The sequence below is a fragment of the Delphinus delphis genome, chromosome 11, assembly GCF_949987515.2.
Source record: "Delphinus delphis chromosome 11, mDelDel1.2, whole genome shotgun sequence".
Classification (NCBI taxonomy): domain Eukaryota; kingdom Metazoa; phylum Chordata; class Mammalia; order Artiodactyla; family Delphinidae; genus Delphinus; species Delphinus delphis.
Genome location: NC_082693.1, coordinates 24,890,136 through 24,912,046, shown reverse-complemented (window position 1 = coordinate 24,912,046; position 21,911 = coordinate 24,890,136). Strand labels below are relative to the sequence as shown.

The 21,911-nt window shown below is 40.4% G+C and overlaps 1 protein-coding gene across 1 annotated transcript in view; it reads left to right on the top strand.

The window, feature by feature from the left end:
- TMTC1 (transmembrane O-mannosyltransferase targeting cadherins 1) overlaps positions 1–21,911 on the top strand; it is a 257,619-nt gene that overhangs the window by 153,277 nt on the left and 82,431 nt on the right. Inside the window, exon 9 of the mRNA XM_060024531.1 lies at positions 16,278–16,399. Coding sequence (XP_059880514.1) covers positions 16,278–16,399 — 122 coding nt within the window. The remainder of the gene's footprint in view (positions 1–16,277; positions 16,400–21,911) is intronic.

Sequence of the window (21,911 nt, the reverse complement as noted above, 5' to 3'; positions counted from 1 at the left end):
GGTTTTCTTGTTGCCTCTCTGTCTTGCTCATTAATATTACATTCAACCCATCAATAAATCCTGTCAACTTTTGTTTCAAAATATGTCTAGAATCTGACCACTTCTCAGTGCCTTCACTGCTATCACCCTGGTCCAAGCCATTCTCTCTCACCTAGATTATTGCCATAGCCTCCAACTAGTTGGCCTGCTTCTACCCTAGTGCCAGTGGTCAAGAATATTCTCAGTACAGTGACTACCATGATTCTTAAAAATGTAAATCAGATCCTGTCTTTCTCGTACTTAAAATTTTTCAGTGGCTCCTTATTTCTCACAAGTAAAAGTCATAACTTCTATAATGGCTGAAAAGGTTTGACATGCTCTGTCCCCATTATTTTTCTGGTTTCTTCTTGAATTCATTTCTTCCTATGAAACGAATACTGTGGCTGACTCCTTCATCTCTTGCAAGTCTTTGCTTAATTGCCACCTTCTCAATGAGGCGTACTCTGTCCACCGTGTTTAGAATTGCAACCCTCTTCTTGTCCACCCACCTTATATTGCAGATACCCCTCACCAGACTATCTTTTTTTTCCCTCTCTGGAAAGGCAACGTTTTGTGTGTGTGTGTCTGTTTTGCTAACTGATGTATGCCAAAGAGCCTAGAATAGTGTCCGGAAAATACAGAGAAGATGGAAGTTATTGATTGCTATATGCTTTAAGTGATTGCCTGTAAGCACGATGCCCAAAGAGACTAAAAAGAGAAGGCAATAATACATATTTGTTGAATGAATGAGCAATCAGTGACAGTGTTTTACCAAGGGCCTCATTGCTAAGGTTGGAAAAGTTACCAAGAATACTTTGAGGAAGCAAAATGTTAGGGGGAGTGTCCTGTAGTATCCTTGATGCTCCTGTACTTTGTGTGTCTCATAGGCAGAGGCCAGGAATCTGAGTAGCATGACCAGTTGCAGTCAGCAGCCACATTTATAGCTGTGTGTTGGAAATAGAAACTGGTCTTAAAAGCTGACAAGGTATTTAGAGACAAGCAGAATAAATTTGTAAGGGCAGGAAGGTGCATTTAGAAAGGAAAAGCCTACAGGAAATGATAACGTATTTGATATTTAATTTATCGATCATTCATTTGTTCCAAAAAATATGCTGAGGGTTTCCCTGGTGGCGCAGTGGTTGAGAGTCCGCCTGCCGATGCAGGGGACACGGGTTCGTGCCCCGGTCCGGGAAGATCCCAGATGCCACGGGGTGGCTGGGCCCGTGGGCCATGGCCGCTGGGCCTGCGCGTCTGGAGCCTGTGCTCTGCAACAGGAGAGGCCACAACAGTGAGAGGCCCGCATACAGCAAAAAAAAAAAAAAAAAAAAATATATATATATATATATATATATATATATATATGCTGAGTATGGAGAATAAAAATAGAAGTAAACCCAGTAGCTACCTTGAAGAGCTTGGTTTTCTCGACTTTCAGTCCATCCCCCCAGCTCTGAGAGAATGATCCTTCTAAACACGGATATGCCTCTCACCTGCCAAGAAACTTTCCTGCTCTTAGGACTTGTCCTGGCGGGAGCCAAGACTATGCTGATGGATGGCTTGATAAAGTTCTCTAAATGTATAGTGATTTTTTACATGGAAATCATCTATTCTACATCTACGAAGGATGAGCGACAGAAAATGTATTTCAACTGTAGCATGAAGGCTATAAAAGAGATGTAGGGAATATTTGGCAGACAGTGAGATGATTTGGGGGACAGGTTATAGAAGCTCCTAAGATGGACACTTTTCTTTTTAACTTCATTCTGCTTGAGCAGTTTATACCAGCATTTCTCAAAATAGGTTCTAGCATCATATACGTCATTAAGTAAGGTTACTCTAAATAAAGATCCTGCATTTCAGAAGCACTAGGTTTAGAGAAGTTAAATATATTTTTCTTTACTGAGGGACTTCACAAAACCTTTACTGTGCTCTAAGCAGCCTTTTGAGTTTGTTTTTTTTTTTTATTGGAGTAAAATTGCTTTACAGTGTTGTGTTAGTTTCTGCTGTATAATGAAGTGAATCAGCTATATGTATACCTATATCCCCTCCCTCTTGGACCTCCCTCCCACCCCACCCCCATCCCACCCATCTAGGTCATCACAGAACACCGAGCTGAGCTCCCTGTGCTATACAGCAGGTTCCCACTAGCTATCTCTCTTACTCATGGTAGTGTATTTATGTCAAACCTAATCTCACAATTTGTCCCACCCTCCCCTTCCCCACCATGTCCACATGTCCGTTCTCTATGTCTGCATCTCTATTCCTGTCCTACAAATAGGTTCATCTGTACCATTTTTCCAGATTCCACATATATGAGTTAATACATAGTATTTGTTTTTGTCTTTCTGGCTTATTTCACTCTGTATGACAGTCTCTAGATCCATCCACATCTCTACAGTTGACCAATTTCATTCCTTTTTAGGGCTGAGTAATATTCCATTGTATATATGTACCACATCTTCTTTATCCATTCATCTATCTTTGGACATTTAGGTTGTTTCCATGTCCTAGCTATTGAGTTTTTAAATGAGGTATATAGTAAGTGGCATTTCTCAAATTTATTTGAATTTGGAAACTTTTTTAGGGCCTTCTTGCAGGATCAGTGTTATGATAGCATGTTTTGGGAAGTACTGACTTGGAGATATCAGGGCTGGTGGCTAAGTGAATTTTGAGGGTGCATTCTTGAGCAGTGTTTAAACACTTTCTTGCTGCCATATATGTACCTTCAAAAACAATAGCCACCACCACAGCATCAACAAAATAATTTTCATATTATTATCCCTATAGCAATACCACCTGAAAAAGTGAGAGGTACAGCCTTGGACCAGATTTCTGGAGCCTTGGTTTTCATCAGATTGAGGCTGTAATTAGAAATTTGGATGTGGGTATTTGATGCAATGACTGTGACTGCTAAGGTTCATGATGGGATGAGGATACTGCATGGCCGTCCATCAAATGCCATAGGTTGGGGAAGTGAGTATTACCTTGAGTAACTGATTCATCCCTATATGAAGTGACAGTTTTCCAAGTGAAACCAAAGTGACGTGGCATGTATCTCTGCACGTGTAGTGCTCCCTGTAACTGGAGAGAGCTAAAAATTTTATCTTTATTTGCTTCACTGTTGATTTAAAAAGAAGGTGCTTGACAGAGTACCTCTATGCCTTACCTGAGTGGAAAGCGAGCTGTCCTTCCCACAGAACATAGGTCCTTTCATGGAAACTTCTTGTAGGAAGGCTGGAGGACAGAGAAAAGGCTTCCTGGAGCTTCATGATAAGCTAGTGTGTGACTGTTTGATAATAAATGGTTGTACTTTTGGCAGAATTTCATGTAAAGCCTGCTTTCATTTTTGTGTCCTGTCTGGCTCTGATTGCCAGAGGCCAGCAGTATTTACAGAAGGATGGCAACTTTCGATGGCCAAATTGGCCTAGTCAGTTTGTGACCCAGCCCCCTGGCATTTGGTATTAAAAAGCGATTAACTGGGAAGAACATTTATTAACATCAGCCTCCCTGGCATGGCCTTGAAAACTGTCTCCATTCCAAGGCACCATAATCTCTTTTGATGTGGGTGACTTTGGCCAGTGAACTGAACTGAAAACTCTAGTTTTCTGCCTGTTACAGATTTGGGTGCTCACTCGGACTGTGTCTTTGCTTGGGGAATAAGTCAATGCCAAGACTTGTTGGAGAAACACTTTCACCCTTTGTTTTTCTGTCTAGAAGATTTTTTTCTTTTACCTTGTAAGAATGTCCCAAGGGAAAATGACTCTCAATTAGTGATACATGGTCAAATTCTTGCTTTTATGTCAAGCCTTACATAGATCATATTATGCTGCTTCTCTCTTAGCTACATGTTAGAGATTTATGCTGTTGCTGTTTGGTGGAAAGCAGGCCTAATGAAAAAATGATAATAGGTGTTGGAATGTCTGAATTTGGAAAATTACAAGTATTTGATACTATTTTAAAACTTAGAGCCTTTGTCTCCATCCTTTGTTACATTCATTAGTCCATTAAATTTGCCCTTTTAGCTGTGGTAGTTAGGCTGTTCAGTTAAAGGGAAGGGGAGATGCACAGTTAAAGGAAAGGGAAGAGCATTACTTAATCATGTCAGTTACTTGTAAAAAAGAACTTTTAACAACTTTGATAAAAAAAGATGATCCGGGCTTCCCTGGTCGCGCAGTTGTTGAGAGTCTGCCTGCCGATGCAGGGGACATGGGTTCGTGCCCTGGTCCGGGAAGATCCCACATGCCACGGAGCAGCTAGGCCCGTGAGCCATGGCCGCTGGGCCTGCGTGTCCAGAGCCTGTGCTCCGCAGCGGGAGAGGCCACAACAGTGAGAGGCCCGCGTACCGCAAAAAAAAAAAAAAAAAAAAAAAAAAAGATGATCCACTAGGCTTTTATCACCATATGTTTCAGAAGCAGGAAAGTGGGTCTTATCCAATGAGATCCAACCTATTTTGATTATAGAAGATATTTTAATTTTGGATGAGCACATTGATGGAAAACAGGAATCAAATCCATTATTCATAGCAGTTACTTCAGAAGCTCAATTGGACAAGTAAAAATCCCTGTTTTTAGCTGTTAAGAGAGAAGCTTACTAAATTTATTATTACTTTTGTATCTTGTAACCTTGAAGTAAGCCAAACATCTCTCTGTAATTTGTTTGATAAAGTAGGATGAATTATAGTCTTTAAGAAATGCTGCTCTAAAATATTTTCATCTTTACTGTGTGAAACTATGTGGGATTTTTGTGGTTCCTTCTCCTTATTCATTTTAGATTACAGAGGGAAGGGACTGTCCTCTGTGTGACAATCCCAAGTGGGTAGATGAACCATACTTCTGAGTGAGTGTGACTCATGGTGTGAAAAAGTAAACATCTTGTCTCTTTCTTAACAGAAAATAAGTCTATAGCATCCTGCTTTGGAAGGTTTTGGCAAAGGGACATCTTAGAAATATTTAAGCGGTAGTCATAGGTAGAAGACCACTTCTGCCAAGTGTGTATATTTTCACAGGAACAAAACTATTTATGAAAATGCATCTAATTTATCCTCTGCCTCTTGTTTCCTCATCATCAAAGCTAAATTCACACATGACTTCACTTGCATGTTTAAATCCATCCTGGTTCTTAATTGAATTCTTACAGAGGGAAAAAATTGGTTAATTGCAGCAGCCTCCCTCCCACCTAAGGTCACTTTATTAAGGTATAGTTCTTTTTTTTTTAAGATTTTTTTTGATGTGGACCACTTTTAAAGTCTTTATTGAATTTGTTACAATACTGCTTCTGTTTTATGTTTTGGTATTTTGGCCACGAGGCATGTGGGATCTTAGCTCCCCGACCAGGGATCGAACCCACACCCCCTGCACTGGAGGGCAGTCTTAATCACTGCACCACCAGGGAAGTCCCAAGTTATAGTTTTTAACCAGGGATTCGGCTGCATTACCTGTGTCATCTTTGTTTCACTAGCCAGAGCTGGAAGCGGGGAGTATGATGGAAGACCTGGACTGCTAGGTGGTGGCCTTTTCCCCTCTCTGCTCTGGACAGGCTCTGGGCACAAGACTGAACTTCTGCTGACACAGGACCCCTGTCCAGTGTACCACTGATTCTTCTCTGGACAGGGCCTCCCCTGAAGGCAGAGGTATCTAATGGGCGTTCTGATGCCTCCCCTCAGCTCCTCCTTTCTCCTGAGTCCACCCAGATAGCTTTGGTCTCAACACAAATGAACACATAGCTCTTAGAGCTACACTACTGTTTTGATTTTCCAAATCCACCCTCCTGAGTGAATCCCTGATATAAATATGAATATCACAGATGCTACAAAAGTAAGTTGTTATCAGAGAAAGACAAATATTGTATGATTTCTCTTATATGTGGAATCTAAAAATATAACATACTAGTGGTTACCAGTGGGGAGAGGGAAGAGGGAGGGGCTATCGAGAGGTAGGGGGCTAAGAAGTACAAACTTTTATGTATAAAATAAGCTACAAGGATATACTGTACAACACAGGGAATATAGTCAATATTTTATAACTAAATGGAGTGTAACCTTTCAAAATTATGAATCACTATACTGTATACCTGTAACTTATATAATACTGACCAGCAACTATACTTCAATTAAAAAATAAATTTAAAGTTTTTTAAAGGTTAAAAAAAAAGGAACGAGTAAGTGGTTATCACAGTATTACATTCCTGCAAGATTTAGACATAAACAGTTGAATATTAAAAATGGATTTTAGAGCAATAAGCTCCAGAGCATGTGTAGATTTAAAATTTAGAAGGCTTTTGTCCACTCAGCTTATTCATTACGCCACTGTGGTCACTAGAATATGAATGTTCTGTTATTTTCCTTAATAAGAGGGTGATTTCATCACAGTATTTGATTTCTTATGTCAAAAATAATCATTATCCCCCCTCAAGTCTTCTTAAATATAATTTTGACTTACAATTCAGTAACTATGATCAAATAAATTATGTCTTCCCCCGTTGTGGCTGTGGACATGGACATGTCCGCTCTTCCAGAGGCTGGTTGTCAGAGTGAGTAGGTGGGCCACCTGCAACCATTTATTGAAACAGAATAATTGACAAAGAACACACGTTCCATGCAGCATATCCTGCTGCATCCCTGCAGATTGTAGAATACTCGTGTCGGCGTTTGTCTGGCAAAGGGACTCAGGGGTGAGATTTCTGGTCTAGCTCAGCAGTGCCTTACTCGGTAACCTCCAAATTGCTGGGTCTTATCTGCTCTTTGGGTTTCTGCTACAAAACTAAGAGGCAGCAAAGGGCTGAAATCAGCCTCCCCACGCACACAGTTGACCTTGCCTTGGGATCTCAAAGCCACATGGACTGTGGGGAAAGGACAGGCGTTGGGGTGAATCAGACCTCAGTTTGAAACCCTTGTTTCTCACTAGTTGGATCAACTTAGATAAGTGTCTTAAGCCCTCTGAGCTTCAATTTCCTCATCTATAAACTGGGGATAATTACCTACATTGTAATATTATCATGAAATGTCAGTGGGACAGTCTCAGTCAAATGTCTGGCATATGGTATGTGCTTGAGAGATGCTTGTTTTTCCTTTACTCTCTAGCATTTGCAGCTTACCAGGTGACTTTTATTTCCCCCTCTGCATGAGTCTCTCCCATAGCACGTGTGTAATAATTTACACGTTGAACATGACCTTAGAAGAGATCTTGTCTTGCCCCTACCTTTCATCTCTCTAGTCTTCCTCACTTTTTTTTTTTAAATACGTTTCTAGTGCTTTTTCCATTTTTGTTCAGAACCACAGAGAGAGAGGAAGAAAGTTCATTCTCTACTTCTCCCATGTCTCCATAAATTCCTGTAATAATTTCATTCTAATCAGGAAAAGTTTTATTGAACAACATTTTTCTAATTTACTTAATTCCCTTAACTCCTTACTAGTACTTGATTATTAAAATGAATGGTGACATTCACAGAAAAATAGACAAAATGAAAAGGCAGAGGACTTTGTACCAGATGAAGGAACAAGATAAAACCCCAGAAAAACAACTAAATGAAGTGGAGGTAGACAACCTTCCAGAAAAAGAATTCAGAATAATGATAGTGAAGATGATCCAGGACCTTGGAAGAAAAATGGAGGTAAAGATCGAGAAGATGCAAGAAATGTTTAACAAAGACCTAGAAGAATTAAAGAACAAACAAACAGAGATGAACAATACAATAACTGAAATGAAAAATACACTTGAAGGAATCAATAGCAGAATAACTGGGCAGAAGAACAGATAAGTGACCTGGAAGACAGAATGGTGGAATCCACTGCTGTGGAACAGAATAAAGAAAAAAGAATGAAAAGAAATGAAGACAGCCTAAGAGACTTCTGGGACAACATTAAACACAACAACATTCACATTATAGGGTTCCCAGAAGGAGAAGAGAGAGAGAAAGGACCAGAGAAAATATTTGAAGAGATTACAGTCGAAAACTTACCTAACATGGGAAAGGAAAGAGCCACCCAAGTCCAGGAAGTGCAGAGAGTCCCAGGCAAGATAAACCCAAGGAGAAACACGCCGAGACATGTAGTAATCAAACTGACAAAAATTATAGACAAAGAAAAATTATTGAAAGCAACAAGGGAAAAACGACAAATAACAAACAAGAGAACTCCCATAAGGTTAACAGCTGATTTCTCAGCAGAAAATATACAAGCCAGAAGGGAGTGGCAAGATATATTTAAAGTGATGAAAGGGAAGAAACTACAACCAAGATTACTCTACCTGGCAAGGATCTCATTCAGATTCAACGGAGAAATCAAAAGATTTACAGACAAGCAAAAGCTAAGAGAATTCAGCACCACCAAACCAGCTCTACAACAAATGCTAAAGGAACTTCTCTAAGTGGGAAACACAAGAGAAGAAAAGAACCTACAAAAACAAACCCATAACAATTAAGAAAATGGTAATAGGAACATACATATCAATAATTACCTTAAACGTGAATGGATTAAATGCTCCAACCAAAAGACACAGGCTCACTGAATGGATACAAAAACAAGACCCATATGTATGCTGTTTACAAGAGACCCACTTCAGACCTAGGGACACATACAGACTGAAAGTGAGGGGATGGAAAAAGATATTCCCTGCAAATGGAAATCAAAAGAAAGCTGGAGTAGCAATACTCATATCAGATAAAATAGACTTTAAAATAAAGAATGTTACAAGAGACAAGGAAGGACACTACATAATGATAGAGGGATCAATCCAAGAAGAAGATATAACAATTACAAATATATATGCACCCAACGTAGGAGCACCTCAATACATAAGGCAACTGCTAACAGCTATAAAAGTGGAAATTGATAGTAACACAATAATAGTGGGGGACTTTAACACCTCACTTACACCAATGGACAGATCATCCAGACAGAAAATTGATAAGGAAACACAGCTTTAAATGATACAATAGACCAGATAGATTTAATTGATATTTGTAGGACATTCCATCCAAAAACAGCAGATTACACTTTCTTCTCAAGTGCACACGGAACATTCTCCAGGATAGATCACATCTTGGGTTACAAATCAAGCCTTGGTAAATTTAAGAAAATTGAAATCACATCAACATCTTTTCCGACCACAACGCTATGAGATTAGAGATCAATTACAGGGAAAAAATGTAAAATAAATGGTGTTTTTTTGCACTAGACTGATATTTTCCAATCTTGCCTCCTCTAAAGTGCCTTTTAAAAGATTTTTGCTTTTATTTTTCTTTAAACATTTAAAACACACCCTGAATGTGACACATATTTCCAAATAAAGTTATGAAATAGTTCATTCTCACTTGAGTAAAACAATATGAGAGCTTCCCTCTTCACCTGGTTTGATCCTGAAACAACATAATTGTGTGCTCTTGTGAAGATAAGAAGTTTCAATCCCAGGATCTATTGTTGGCAGGAAGATTTAGACTCTTGATTAAAAACAAATCAAACAAAAAACTCTGCAAAAAAATGAAGTCCACAACCAAGGACCAGAAATCCAAAGTGTCGTTTTATGAATGCTCTTATTTTAATCTCCCTTCGGCTCTGTGTTCATTAGTGCATCTGGCAAAGCTCCTCAGTGAAGAAAGCTTGGCGTGGGAAAAGCAGTGTTTAAATTGGCTCAGAGAAGATAGAGTGTACAAATCTACTTTTGTCTCCGAGGAGGTATAATTTCTTCATTCATTTCCCCTTTAAAAATTTTTTCCATGTGCACTTATGAGTAAATTTTAGGGCACATGAAAATGAGGAAGTGATATCACCAGCTTGAACCAAGGAGTGTGTGGGTTGGCAGCCATGCTCTTGAGATCCTGAACCAAAGCTATTTTCTCTCCCAACTTGGCTTATTTCGTTGATTTCAGACCAGGGAAGAAAAAAGCTGCAAGTGGTACCTTTCCATGCTTACGTGTGAGATGCGAATTGTGTTTATGTCATGGGTGGACTGTCCTTCAGCCTCTCGTAGTGTGGCACTGTGGCCACTGGGCCTAACTTAGGGTCCCGGTTGACTATATAATCATCAAGGAATTTGGCACTTGCGACTGAGGCTCTGAGAATCAGCTTTCAATTTTTCTTCTTCTCTCTACCCTTGAGACCAACCCAAGATTCCTCTTGCCTCCTGCGTTACTGAAATGGAGTTCAGATTCTAGATCTTGTTGGAATCATTAAGAAGTGGTCTGTTGCGTTTCATATTGTAAGAGCAGTAAAAATTCAAAACTTTCTCCTCTCCAACTGCTGAGAGATTGGTCTCAATATCATTTGCCAGATAAAAGCTCTCTTAGATTGGTATTTGTCTTTACTGTTTTTATACAACATTTAGAATTTTCTATAATTTCAGTGACCTCAAAAAAGGGTGGTTCACCCAAGGGCTGAAACTTAATGGAAATACAACAATGCAAGGATGGGACCAAGTCAGGAGTGGTCTGGAGCCAGCTCCTAATAGCTCACAAAAGCCAGTGTTCTGACCCTTCTTTAGAATCCACATCTCTGCTTCCATCTGCACCGCATGCTCTTCCACTGTGGTCTATTAGTCAGAGCCCTGGCAGGATACACAGTGCACAGCCCATGGGGTGACTGAAGAGTTTATGAAGGGACCTTTGCAGCGATGTGGGCAGAGTGGAGCTAACATGCCAAGGGACACCTACCAGATGGCCTGAAGGGTCAGAGGAGGGAACTGTCACCAACACCAGGTGAGAGCTGTGACCATGGAGAGGATCCCCAGACAGGAGCTGTGCCTGGAGACAGGCAAACTGAGCCACTGTCAGACAGATGTGAAGCAGGGAGGGGCTGTAAAATTCAAAGGAAAATATAGACAATAGTGAAGGTCAAGTAGACAGGAGGGCAACCCAGGGCGGGGGAAAGAAGTTCAAGGTACATTTGTGCAGAGCTTAGACAGAATCCCATTGGCCCAAACAGCCAAGCTCTTTCTCTCTCTCTACTTCTGGCTTGCCCCTTCCCATGCTGGTCTTGAGTTAGTGTTCTGAGACCAGTTCTCCATCCATTTCATGCAGTCTGTATTACCATCATTTGGGAGCATCTAAGGGCTTGTGTAGGTTCAGAGCTCATGATGTTTTAAATAAACCTGAGCCTCTGATTTGCTCAAGTGGAGACTCACCGATGCATTTCCTCTGGACAGTAATAGGGGTTTGGGGCTTCAAAAAATTCTTAAAATATACAGAAGCAGCACAGGGAGAGCCCAGGTTCCGTTCTGCAGGAAGGAGACCTGAAGTCCTGTGCAGCCTTGAGGAAAGTTTCTCACAGAAATAACACAGTACAACTGCTGATTTGCAGTTGCAGCTATTGTGAAGAACCCAAAGGTCTCAGGCATTTGAGTTTACAGCAAGGATAATAATATTCAGCTCCACAGAATTGTTGTGAAGATTAAACAGAATTTTTTAAGCTGGTATAAGTTTGGGTTGCCTGCTACAGGGTGGCAATTTGGGAGTCACTTAGCAAGAGAATGAGCCTAGCTCACTGCCCGGCACTCCCAGCTGAGTAACTGGGATTCAGATCAAGAGATGAGGCAGTACTGTGCAGTCAGATAAAGCAATGGGGATTTAAATTGATTAAATAACTTGCCTTCCTCAGTTAAAAAGAATTTCCATCATAATAATAACAGTGATAAATTAGTGACTATTTTAATACATTGAAATATTCACAAAATTAAAATTGAACTTCAATAATGTGAAAGATGTCACTTTTCCTAAGCAGAAATGTCCCACGACCTTGCGAGACCAAGTAGTAGTTAGTAGCAATGAATGCAATTAGAGAGACATAGAAGCTATGCATGTATCCTGATTAAAAGTACCTCACTGCTGTCGGTCAGCTCTGTCAGACCCTTGTGAGGTACTTTGGATGTTCAAGGACTTCTCACCCCAAATTAACACTGCAAATACTGTGTTTCAGAGTGTTACCAAAAGTACAAGTTTTCCTTAGTGAGAAGTCTCTAAAATGAACCTCAGTGATGTATATGCAACTTCCATCACTAATCTTTCTTATTGCAACACAGTTTGCTGAATGCCAATTATGTATGTGCCAGGTATCTGGATAAATCTAAGTGAGACGGTGACTCCCATCAAGGAAGGCATAGTCTAGTGGAGGAAGTAGACCCAAAAACAGATGAGAAAAGAGGGCCTGGGAAGTATGCAGCCCTGCCAGTTGTCAGCTTGGAAATGCCTTATTCCCAGGGCTGAAGAGGGAGCTCTACTGTCATCAGCTTCCCTGAAATTGACAAATTAGATGCAGACAGCTAGAGTCTAGAGCTGCCAAATACATCCTTAGGATTGAAATATAACCGTGCTCTACGCAGAACTGTAAGAACATGCTGAATGCGCTGTATTCTTTATCTGAAACCTGTTTAGAGGTGAGAGAAAATATGATGATGGGAATGATGGTAATAATTACTATAATGAGACCTGTTCTCTGCTGTTCTGGAAGGAAGTAGCCTGCAGTAGATGTTGTCTGGGTTGAATGGGACAGGGAGGCATCCTCTTCTCATGACCACTCATCCACACACTGCTGGCCACGTGCACATGCGTGTATCTGTGTGTGTGTGTGTGTGTATCTGTCTGTGTGCTTGTGTATGTGTCCTCACCTATGACTTGTTCTTTGAAAAGGAAGCCGGGAGTAGGAAGGGGATGGGATAAACCAGAAGCGACCAGGCTAGACTCAGATTCTGGAGCTGGTGCTCCTCTGAGGTAATTTATGTTTCTGAGAAGCTCACTGCTTTTCCATTAGCGGCTCTCAGCTGCGTGACTGTGCTGATGGTGGCCGCGTGATTCTCTGGGCGCCCTAAGAGGTATGTTAAGGGATTTTTCTCTCTTTGCAGCTCAGGGGAATGCTTTTCTGTATCCTCCCGAGCCAGGAAAAAAGTCAAGACTAACACCTATCAGAGTGAATCTATCACACATTTTTCCTACAGATGCAATAGGTATCAGTAACCTCTTTTTTGTTTTTGATCATCAAATTAAAACTCAGAGAAGTAAATTAATTTGTCTGAAGTTGCACAGGTAATCAGACAAATAATGTGTATTGTTATTATTGGCTGCATTATTAGCTGTTTTAATTCTCATGTCTTTTCACCCCCTAGTGTATTTGGAATCAATTTCCATTTGCCTCTTTTCCTAGAAATGAATGCACTCTGTGTACTTTGGAAAATGCCACGCATTTTCTCTTTTTCCCACACTCTTATTTTGTTCGTGTTTCATCTGTATCTGTTAGGGTGAAATAAGCTATAAATTATTTAGCCAACTTTGTCACATCTGTGATCCACAGGACACAAAATTGGATTCTCTCCCAGTCTTTCTCATTCTAGGAAAGTCAGCCATGTTCATGACATATTTTTTCCCTAACTTTACAACTTTCTGCTTGGCTGATCAACTTGCAGTTTAAAGAACTATATTCTTGAATATTTTCTATCTCTCTTGACTGAATGGGGAGGAGAGAAGATTATCATCAGGTTAATTTGAGACTCAAGAATTTTTTTCATGAATGTTATTTTTCTTGAGATAAATAGTGAAACTTCATTGAGTTTGGGCACTGTGCCACTGTCTTCAGTTGCATGTTTTGAAAACAAAGTAAAACACCGCATAAGACAGCCCCTGTGGTAGCAATGTGGAGTGGTAGGCTCTAAGCTCACAACTCCAATGACATAGACTTTCTCTCTGATCAAGAAACCTTTGTGTTGATGCAGCTGCGCTGAGCTGTGAGCCTCACTTACCTCATTTAATAGTTGACACAGGGAAGGGCTAATTTCATTCCTGCTCAAGGTGACTAATGGTAGCAGGGCCACAACTGGAACATGGACATCAGCTGCTGGACACTGACTTGCTTTTCTTTCTATGCGTGTGGGACCCTTTATTCCATCCTTGTTGCCTGTAGGTAAAAGTCAGCTCCACACAGAGCATACAACACCCTGATGGTTTGTCACCTGCCAACATGTCCAGGGTTATTCCCTGCTTTGTACATTCTGTATCTTCTGCCCGAATGTGCCTCACTGTGACCCCCTCCCCCTCCCCAAGCCCACCACATTTACCTTGTGAGCATTCATTCAATTTTCAACCCCAGATTGTCCCCCCTCCACCAGGAAGCCCTCTCTGTCCTCTCCCCTTCTCACACCCAGTTTTCTCTCTCACATGGAACATTTATTCATTTATTGATTTATTCAACAAATATTTCTAAACACTCACTAAGTGCCAGGCACTGAGCTGAGCACAAACCACGCGCCACTGAACACAACTGAGCAGCTCCTGTCCTCATGGAGCTTACAGTCTGCTGGAGACGTTAATTAAAGACAGTGAGCACACAGATAAATACGTAATCACAACTGGGATGAGGGCCAGGAAGGGAATAAAGGCCGTGCCTGGAGCCTGCAGCCCCATCTCCGCACCTCTAGCAGCGGCGGCAGCTCTCGGGACCACCTGCTGCAGGGGCTCCGGGACTGGGGAGGGAGGAGCCCGAGGGCGCCTCTGTGCTCCCCGGACACCGGCTCCTCCCAACCTACTGGCTCCCCAGCTCGGGCTTCTGCTGAGTAAAGGCCAGAAACATACGACACCACAGTGAGGAAGGGCCTTCGGTCAGGCAGCAAGGGGTGACACTGGGGGTGTGAAGGCGACGCCTCTTTCAGATCCGCAGTGAGGGCTGATCTCCAATAACCGCAATGAGGTGGGGAGGCGCCTCACGGGGTAAAACACGATCCAGGGACCTGGATGGTGACCTGATCAGAATTCTCTTAACCCCTGCCCTTGCCTCCATGCTTAGGATTAATTAATAGGGGGTATTACATTCTCTTTACAAATCTTTAAATTCTTGGACTGAAATATACTGTAAACTGAAAGAAAAATCTAAATTACAAAGATAGCTTGCAGTTTTTAAATATAATGAACTTGTTACTTCTCACCTGTTTTATTCCTTCAATTTAAGTGGGTCATAGAAAATACATTATTGTATCCATTTGAGTTGAAGGCTTGTTATGCAAAATATTTTTCTTCTTCTTTCATCTTTTAATTCTAAAGAGTGTGGTTACTCTAGGTAAAAAATGAGATCATTACTTACATTCCCTTACTTTTAAAGGAAATTGTCCAAATCACATTTGTTCATATGGAATTGCTCTTAGAAACTTTGTTATTCAATATTTTGTAGTCAGCAAAACAAAGATTTTAATAAAATCCAGGTGACAAATGTCTCAAGATGTTTGAAATCTTTTACTTTGTCTACTTAAAATATTAGTAGTTGTATTAGGGAATCTTATTTATGTTTTAGAAATTCTTTTGTTTAGTCTTTCACAATTATTAAAAGTAATAGGCTATTTAAAATGTTTATAAGAAAAAATTTAAAACTGTAACATGGAAAGTTCTATTTGGTTTTTCCCTTAAACTTTTTTTAAAAAGAAAAAAGTAATACCATCCAATACATTTAGGTTTGTTTTAAATAGAAATTCCTTCAAATACATCTATTTGGAAATACACACTAGCTTTTACAGTGCCCATTACAACATATTATTCGTAATAAATAGAAATATTTTATGTTAACTATACGTGACAAAAATCTTTACAAATTAATATATACAGTGTAAGAGAAAGGTGTTCTGTCAGTTTAATGATTTATTGTAATGAATTTTGATTCCAAAAAATTTCATGGAATAAATGCTTGCTTACTGGCTTATTTGGAAAGATGCTAAAAACACCTCAGCTCAAATGATCTCCCTCATTGGTGCCCCACATTTCACCATTTGCATTTAATTTTCTTCGTGCTAAGCTTTGCCTCTCCTGGTGGGCTTTGTGTGGGGTTTTTTTTCTTCTTCTTCTTCTTTGTTTTTGTTTGTTTTGCTTTTAATGTGTTCTGTTTCTGAGAGGACAGTAATTCTCCATGATGCCTTAGTGAGCTTGATCCCACCCAGCTGCTTTGCTCCCAGGAATGAGTTGCCTGGGGGCACAGGGACTCTAAAAGGAGCCAGACCAAGAAGCAGGATGGCTGTAGGGCCAGCCCAGAATAAAGAGTAATGGTCACTGATCATGTTAGGCAAATAGCAGATGTTCTGGGTGGCAAATGTGTGTCAGGGGTACATGCGAATATTTCCATGAGCCAGAGGTTTTAGCCTGAGGGCTTTCTCTGATGAATTCAGCACACTAATCAAAAGGTTTACATTGGTCTAATTTATTCATTCCTTCAATGAGAAGTTGAAAATGAAAGAGATGGTTAAATGCTGACTGAAGTGGAATTAAACCCAGATTAATTTGTCCTCCACTATTGTGTGTTTCAGAGATTGGAGCACAGGGAAGTTTTGGTGGGCTTGTTGTTCCTGGTTTTCCCGTTCATCCCAGCCAGCAACCTCTTCTTCAGGGTGGGTTTCGTGGTGGCCGAGAGAGTGCTATACATGCCTAGGTAATTACTGCTCCTGGATTCCTCTTTACCAGACCAACACTGATGGCTCCAGAGAGACCGTTCTTTGTGTGTATGACACATCTTTGCGGTGTTTATTACCCCAGCTTTAAAAACAGCCAAAGAGGAAGTTGGATGAGAATACTGACCAGAGTATATTCAGAATTTTAGCAGCAATCATTTACCACGACTTCTTTGTTCAAGTATCTGTGTTTATTAAACATAATTATAGTAACTTTCTAGAAATATTTGTTGATTTGGATAAAATTATTAACTGTGTTAAGTAGCATGATTTTAATTAACTTCTATCTTCTTTCTCTCTCTTTCTTTGTTCTTTAATTTAAAAATAAGAACAATCTGAAGGAAACTTGTCCTTGAGAAAAAAATTGGTTAAAATTATAAAGGGCATTCAGACTTGTATGATTACATAATGCCACTTAGCTCTGAATATTTGAATCGTGCTGAAGCTTGTCTGTTCTCTAGTCTTATTCAAATGTCAGCATTCCAAGGCCTGTTTCTTTTCAAAAGCCTGAAAATGTCCCTGAAATGGTTCTGCCGTTTATCCATTGTGTGACCTTGAGTAGCACATGAAGATTTTTTTTTTTGCACCCATGTTTTCTCATTTTTAAAATAAGGATTTTATTAAGCTTCCTAAGATTAAGTAATTTGATGAATTTTACATAAGAATGAACTTTTCTCTTTTAAAAAAATTTTTAAGACCTTTTTATTTTATTATTATTATTTTTTTTGGCCACACCACGCAGCATGTGGGATCTTAGTTCACCAACCAGGGATCGAACCCATGCCCCCTGCATTGGAAGGCAGAGTCTTAACCAATGGACCACCGGGGAAGTCCCAAGAATGAACTTTTCTAAAAGGCAACAAAATAAATACAGTAAACCAAAATATTATCAGGAAATTATTCATTTTTATTTCTTCATTTTGAGTTAGAAATTTAAGTTAATTTTCAACTTAATTTAAATGAGATTAATTTAAGTATTAAATAGTAAAATTTATTTCATTTATGGATATTGAGTTAGAAATTTTAAAATGCATATAATTAGAAATGAATTTCATAACCTTCGATTTCCCCCCAGAGTAAGTACCTAACAGCTTTCTTAAGACTTAACAGCATCTTGTTTTGACTTGGTTAAGGAGAGGGTGGCCCTTAATATTCTTTATGTGTCTACAGCACAGTTTGGGAAGGAGATTATTTCTTGATAAAAACTATTTGATGAGGACAAAAATACGAAATTTCTTTGCGTTCTATATTGACTTAAAATAACAGGCTTATGAAGGCTTGCCAGTACTGAGGAATATGGAGGGCAAAGGAGGACCTCAGTGTCTGTTCCAGACGTGTTTTTGCTTAGAGCAGCTGAGAGTGGCTTCAGTCAGGTTTTGTCTGTAGGACTCCTGATTCCAAGTGGAATCTGTATTTATTCTTCACTTAACAGATATTCACAGAGCGTCTGTCCCAGGCATGCTCTACTACAATCTGAGGCTGCAAAAATAAGTGAATCTCAGGTTTTTTCCCCTCAAAGAGTTTATTAACTGCTGATTTAAAACAAAATAGTGTCTTCCACTCTAATCGTTTAACAGAGCTGGATATTCTTTAAAATAGTATCATACTCAGTAAACATTAATTGTATCAAAATTTTATTGAACCTTTATTATAGGTCAGTCACTATGCTAAGCATGTTATATTTATCAGTTAATGCATGCTGTATGTGGTGGTTCACAGCATGTTCCTGCAGTCAGAGTGTGACACGAGTGTGATGTCACAAAGCCTCTGTTTCCTCATCTGTGTCAAATGAAGATAATAGCACCCAACTCAGTGAGATTTTAATGGCATTAAATGAGATGGCCATTTATAAAAATGTTGTGTATAAAAAACTTATAAAATGCTTTATATTGTACATGTTCAATAAATAGCAAGTGTTATCGCTGATATCAGCTTTCTGATGTAGCTAATACCATTATAGCCATTTTACAGAAATAAAGCCTGGGCTCTGAGAGGTTAAATAACTTGCCCAAGTGACATAGCTAGTAAGTGGCAAAGCAGTGGCATAGAGATCCTTGTCTGCTGACAGATCTGGCACCTTCCAGGTTATATTGCTTCTCTGATAGTAACGTCTCCTCAATTGAAAAAGGTGAAGAAAATACGAACACAGGAAAGTACTTTCAGCTCAACTCCATTTGGAAATCAGCGCAGGATACTTTCAAGAGTCCTGAGATCTGAATCCACAGCACTTGGTGTTCTGAGTGCATGTGTGGTAAGATTTTCTAATCCAAATACAAGAGAAAATGTTTTGAGGACATAAAGGGCTGGAATTTTAAACAAGAGGTTAAATTTCATTCTTCTGGAAGAGAGCCTCAGGTAAACATTATAGAAGCCCATAATATTGTCATCAACCATTTGTGAGCTGTCTTATGTAAAGTCAGGGATTTCTGTCGCCCAGGTAGGTGTGTCCTCCAAACACCCAGAGAATCATGCCAGCTCGGGCTCTTCCTGTGCTGCCATATCTTCAATAGAACTTTTTGTGACTCCATTTCTTTTCTCTAAAACAGACAAAGTCATGCCCTGCCCTTTTTCCACTAGGAGTAAGCTGATTTGGATTAAAATAAAAGTTTGAAATATAAAGAAAACATCAGTATTACCAAGAGCAAGTGCCTGCCTCTCAGAACCCATTTGGATTTTGCTGCATTTGGCAAACTTGGTGCAGAGTCACCCAAAATCAATTTCAGGAAACCGGTCTTCATCAAAAAGATGGCTGCCCTTTTCTCTCCACGTTCCCGCATCTGTGCATCGTCGCCCTGATGTCAAGCACCCATCGTTTTCCGAGGGTTTGTCTTTACTGCCCAGCGTCTCCTGGATTCCTACCCATATCATCACTGCGCCCAGCCAGGCCTCTTTCCCCCTCCAGAGCCGCGGTCTTGGCAGATGCCAAGGCCATGTGACTAGGAAGTGGAAGTGTCTCCTGCCCCTTATAGGTGGTCCTGGAGGCTGAGGAAGAGGGCACGTCACTAGTCCAGGTACACAGCTCTGAGCACAAACCTGAGAGTTTAACTCAAATTTGGGGGAACTGGGGTTGGAGGAAGCCGAGGAGTCTTTGAGAGAGCCATTGTACCTCTCACAAACCCCAGCCTTCCTTCACAGTCATTGTTGTAAGTAGCACCATAAGGGAGCTGTTTTTCTTTGTTTGTTTATTTTTTTAATTAATTAATTTATTTATTTATTTTTATTTTTATTTTTGGCTATGTTGGGTCTTCGTTTCTGTGCAAGGGCTTTCTCTAGCTGTGGCAAGCGGGGGCCACTCTTCATCGCGGTGCGCAGGCCTATCGCGGCCTCTCTTGTTGCGGAGCACAGGCTCCAGATGCGCAGGCTCAGTAGTTGTGGCTCACGGGCCCGGTTGCTCCGCGGCATGTGGGATCTTCCCAGACCAGGGCTTGAACCCGTGTCCCCTGCATTGGCAGGCGGACTCTCAACCACTGCGCCACCAGGGAAGCCCCAAGGGAGCCGTTTTAATTATGGTGCTGGATTCCATTGTTATCTAAAATTGTGCAGCTGAGTCAGAAATCAAAACCTATGTGGGGAAACTTCTGTGCTGTGGCTTTAGAGAGTTTCTAATGACTTCATCGGAGGCAGTTTATACATGCTGACAGTTTTCATGAAAATGGGGACTTTTCTCCAAAAAAGATTTTACTCAGCAGAGACCAGCCTCCCCCATCTCAGTGGAGAATGGTAGACAGTTGGGTAAGGAGCTGCTGGAATCTTCCTCAGGGCTGCAGAGAATGTTGCAGATGCTGCAGGCATTCCTTGGAAGGTGCCAGAGCACCAGGTGATGCCCAGTGCATTTAATAAACCTACACGCTGGCTTCCACGATGCTGAAGGATGTGTCCAAGCCTTTTATACACACGGGAATCTTCTCTGCATGGAAGATTCTCTTCTCTCCTTCCATTATTGACCTTGACAAGAAAGAGCCATTCTCCATAGCATTCGTACCCAAGTGCTTTGAGGAAAACATGTACTCTGTGGCTTTCTTGAAAATTCAAATCATCATCTTTATGCAGAAAATCCATGTTGTCTCGAAAACGTCAGCAAACAAGAGGAAGATGAAATAGAAAGCTCAGTTGGTAGGTGAACTTCCTACTCATTAAATATTCAAGGTAAGGAGCAAGTTTCCAGCCTTGGGATCCCATCCATGAACACTACAGAGGTCACGTCCACCCTCACCGAAGCCCAGGCGAGTTTCCTATATTTTTGGTATTAAAATATCCCAGGGAGCTGGTTTGGCCATTTTACAAGAAAAGCCCAGAACGAGTCGGACCAACAGTGCTCTTTCATCCTCTGCCTTTCTGCCTGACAACGAACAAGCCACTTAAATCTTCTAGCTTCTGTTCTCCCTCCATCCTAACCTAGCACAGACCCAAAATATCACCTGCCTCTCACTTGCACTTTGAAATCTGTAGATAAAAGGGACAGAAATGGGCAATTTATTTGGCACTGCATGGCTTTAGGGTCAGAGTTTTACCACCAAAAGAAATTGGAATAATCTTTTCTTCTGGTGATAAATGCCAATTTTATGGATGTCTTTTTTGAACAGGCAGGAGAGTTTGGGGCTTAAATCATTCTTTCACAGAAGTTTTGATCTCTTATTCTTATCTCAAGAGAAGCGTATAATTTAATGGCTACTTTTTTGTATTTTATAAAAACCACATTAGAATGCTTCAAAGGACTAAAATTTCTTAGAATCAATGAAGCAGAAATAGTTGTTGAGAGCTCTCCAATAAAGTTGTAGAATGTGATCAGAGATCATTCACATGCCAGATTAAGGGTGATTTATTCGCTTCAGTGCCAAAGAGCAAATTCCTAAACTACTTTAAGAAAACATGAATGAGTGGAGAGGGGAAAAGAATGGACAGAAGTAAGTGAAGGCAGAACCAATAATGTGGATGGAACTGATCAAGAAAAATTGGGATCACAGAAGAAGTTAGACCACCTGTGTTTGAGGGAAGAAAGAAAATTTTTAAATTGCCCTACTCTTAGAAAGAGATGCCATTTGTTTTGTATAGTTCCTAAGCTAACGGACACATCAGACATGGAGAAATGGAAGACAAGTGACTCTTTTCCATATTCAATTTTGAGAAATACCTTCAAATCACACCTATTAATTCTAAATGGAATTTTTAATCTTACAGAGGCTGCTATTGAAACAGTACTGCAGTATTTATTCCTCAGGATGCAAAGTGAGAAATGTCACCTCTGAAAGAACACTACCCCCCGTTATCTGACACTGGGGATCCCTACTGATGAGCCATCTATGCATATGCTCCTTCAGAGCTGCTGGAAGAGAGTGATGATTATTTGGGAGCGAATCAAAGTTTTGCCAAATACTCAAATCATCAGAGAAATCATTTGATATCAATAAAACCTTACTTTAGCAAATCCAGTAGAAGGAGAACTGACCTGGGAATCAACACAGCCCAGTCTGTCCTGTGCTGCCTGACTGTCCT